The sequence below is a fragment of the Chrysochloris asiatica genome, unplaced genomic scaffold (assembly GCF_000296735.1).
Source record: "Chrysochloris asiatica unplaced genomic scaffold, ChrAsi1.0 scaffold00067, whole genome shotgun sequence".
NCBI lineage: Eukaryota > Metazoa > Chordata > Mammalia > Afrosoricida > Chrysochloridae > Chrysochloris > Chrysochloris asiatica.
In genome coordinates this window covers 12215387-12218393 of record NW_006408585.1, presented here as the reverse complement: position 1 = coordinate 12218393, position 3007 = coordinate 12215387, and the positions used below count along the sequence as shown (strand labels likewise).

Genomic DNA, 3007 nt, shown 5'->3' with positions numbered 1-3007 from the left:
ACAGAAAGGTCAGCGGTTCCAACTCACCAGCCGTTCTGTGGGCTAAAAGATGGGACAATCTGCTTCTATAAAGATTAAAACCTTAGAAACCCAACGAGGCAGTTGTACCATGTCTTTTAGCATGGCTTAAGATCGGTGGTTCAAGATCACCAGCTGCTCCTTGGAAACCCTATACAGGGTCGTTATGGGTCGGAATCAACTCGGAGGCACTTAATGACAAAAAGCAGGAATCAGGGAGATGGCCATGGTCTTTTGACTTTAGCTAAGTTGTAGTTCCACCCCACACCATAGAGGGCAGTACATAAGTTTCTTCACTCTTGGTTTTCGAGCCTGCGTCTATCCAGAACTGACCAAGTTAGGTCGAAAGGGGGAAGAGTCATAGAGATGACAGACTTGTGTCCAGTCTCGCTTTCTTAAGAGAATTATCCACCCCTATTATTTGTTATTTTAAAGTTCATTTAAAAAATGTAAACCCAAAGTATGGATTGTTACGGGAGTGCTTCCTGGGCTGGTTCTTGCGAGGTTTACCATTTTCTCTGTTTACCGTCCTCGCAGAAAATGGTGCAGTCCGACCTGTGCCTGCTGAACCCGGAAGTCACGGTGGCAGCCTGCAGACTGTACTTGCAGCTGGCTAGGAAGCTACCTGCCACACCGAAGCTTCAGGGACGCTGTTTCTTTCTTCCCTGGCCCTCACTGGTTTATGGGTCTCCATGGAGACGGCAAGGACCTGGCTCGGGGGCAGGCAGCCCAGGTGGGGCCGCGGCGCTCTGGGGGTCTCCGCGGCTGCGTTGCGGTGTTCATTGCTGTGGCCGCCGTGTTCACCCTCACGCTGCCCCCGTCGGTGCCCGGGGGAGACTCGGGTAAAGTACTCTCGGAGTCGTCCCTCCTGCGCCTCTCCCCGGGTCCTGGAGGGGGGGAAGGGAAGCGTCTGACTCTACGAGGGTGGGTCAGCTCCTCCACCCCGTGTCTGGTGCCTGTGCCGGACGCAGCGTCTTGGGCTGGGCAACTGGGCTTGTTGGTTTCACCTGCTAGTCCTGACATCTCCACTTAACTCTGCTCGGGCGTGCTCCCACGTTTTTGTTTTCCAGTTTTAGTACACGGATAATACTTACTGAATCCTTCTTGTGTTTCAGACAAAAAGAGCACAATAGTTGTGAAGAGTCTCATGGACATACGGGGAGAAATTAAATGCACCAATTACTGAATAAATAAGGATATATTAAGTAGTAATACATTCTGCTTCCGTAAAGATTTACAGCCTCGGTCACTATGAGTCAGAACCGACTCCAGGGTACTTAACAACAACAACACATTATGGAGACACTTGGGGGTGGGGGCCATGTGATTGGAAGTAGCCTTTGGCTGCTTTAGAATGGCTGCACAGAAAAGTAGGAGCTCTGAGAGCTTAGTGGTTACGAGTTGGGCAGCTAACTTAAAGGTTGGTAGTTCGAAACTACCTGGGAGAAAGAGGAGGCTTTCTGTTCCCGTAAAGACTTACAACCTCAGAAATGCAGTACAGGGTCGCTGTGAGTCTGAACTGACTCCATCACACGCCACCATCACCAGAAAAGGCGTCAGGCCTCTGCAGGAGGTGATATTTCAGTTGAAACCTGAATAAGGAGAAAACGTGGTCATGCATAAATTTGGGGGAGAACAATTCAGAGTAGAAGCCAGATGAGGGTTAAAGCAGTTGGCTTCAATTTAAAAGAAGAATACGATTCACGGGCCTTTTCAGTCCTTTGTTGTTATGTGCCGTGGAGTCGGTTCCGACTCATAGTGAGCCTGCACAGGGGTTTCCGAGCGGTAGATCTTTACGGGAGCAGAAAGCCTCATCTTTCTCCTGCGGAACAGCTGGTAGTTTCGAACTGCTGACCTTAAGGTTCGCGCCAAATTCGTAACCACTATGCTACCAGAATGCCTTAATGTTAAGTGCCATCAAGTCGATTCTGACTCGTAGCAACCCTGTATAGGGTCACCATCGAGCAGCTGGTGAGCTTGACACACTAGCCCACAGTGCCACACCAGAACTCCAACTACCCAATGTTCTTGTTGTTGATAGGTGCCATTGAGTCGGTACCCACCCATAACGGACCTTATGCACAGCAGATTGAAACACTGTTGGATCCTGGTCCAACCTCACTACTGTTGCCTCACTTGAGTCCATGGAAGCTGCCACTTGGCCAATCCATCTCATTGGGGGTTTTCCTCTTTTTCTCTGACCCTCCTCCATCTTACCAAACATGATATCCTTCTCCAGTGACTGTTCCCTTCTGACAATATAATTTTGTTGAATATTACTGTAAATTTAGGTAGGGAGACTGAGAACGAAATGTTCGTTAACCTTTGCTGCACAACAAGAGACCCCAAATTAAAGGGTTAGTTTTTAGTCTTAGTTTCTGTGGGTCATGATTCTGGGGGTGACTTAGATTGGTTCCCTGACCAGGATCTCCCAGAACATGGTTATCAAGTGTTGGCTTGGGCTACAGTTGTCTCAAGGCTCAGTTTGGGAAAGTCAGATATGTCCCAAGTTCAGTCCTGTGAACAGTGACTGATGCCATCCATTATTTACCACGTGGATCTCTCCTCAGGGGTATGGCTTAATAGAGAGATAATAAAGTCAGATACCTCGGTTGTTTTGCAACCTAATTTTGGAAGGAATATCCATCCCTATGCTTCTATCTTATTATTCCTAGAAGTGAGACAATAAATCTCCTCACATTCAAGTGTAAGAGATTACACAAAAGAACTGGAGTTGGCCATGGTTGGGGGCCTTCTTTGAACTTCTCTCCATAAGGAGAAATTTTTTTTTTTTTTTTAACGTTTTATTGTGAATTAGATGGTAGTTTACATGAGAGAACTTTAGTTTTACATTCATTCCATCGTATATCATCGCATTGCCATGGTTCCAATTCCCTCCATGCATCATCCACCAACCAAAGGGTATATCCTAGAAACCTGCCCCCTACACTCCCCCGCCCTCCCCCCCAGTTTTCAGCCCACAGTCCCT

The 3007-nt window shown here is 47.8% G+C and overlaps 1 protein-coding gene across 1 annotated transcript in view; it reads left to right on the top strand.

The window, feature by feature from the left end:
- Positions 1-700: 700 nt before the first annotated feature.
- The window catches only part of TMEM260 (transmembrane protein 260), an 85789-nt gene continuing 83482 nt past the window's right edge, over positions 701-3007 (top strand). Inside the window, exon 1 of the mRNA XM_006864614.1 lies at positions 701-860. Within this exon, the coding sequence (XP_006864676.1) occupies positions 701-860 (160 nt within the window). The remainder of the gene's footprint in view (positions 861-3007) is intronic.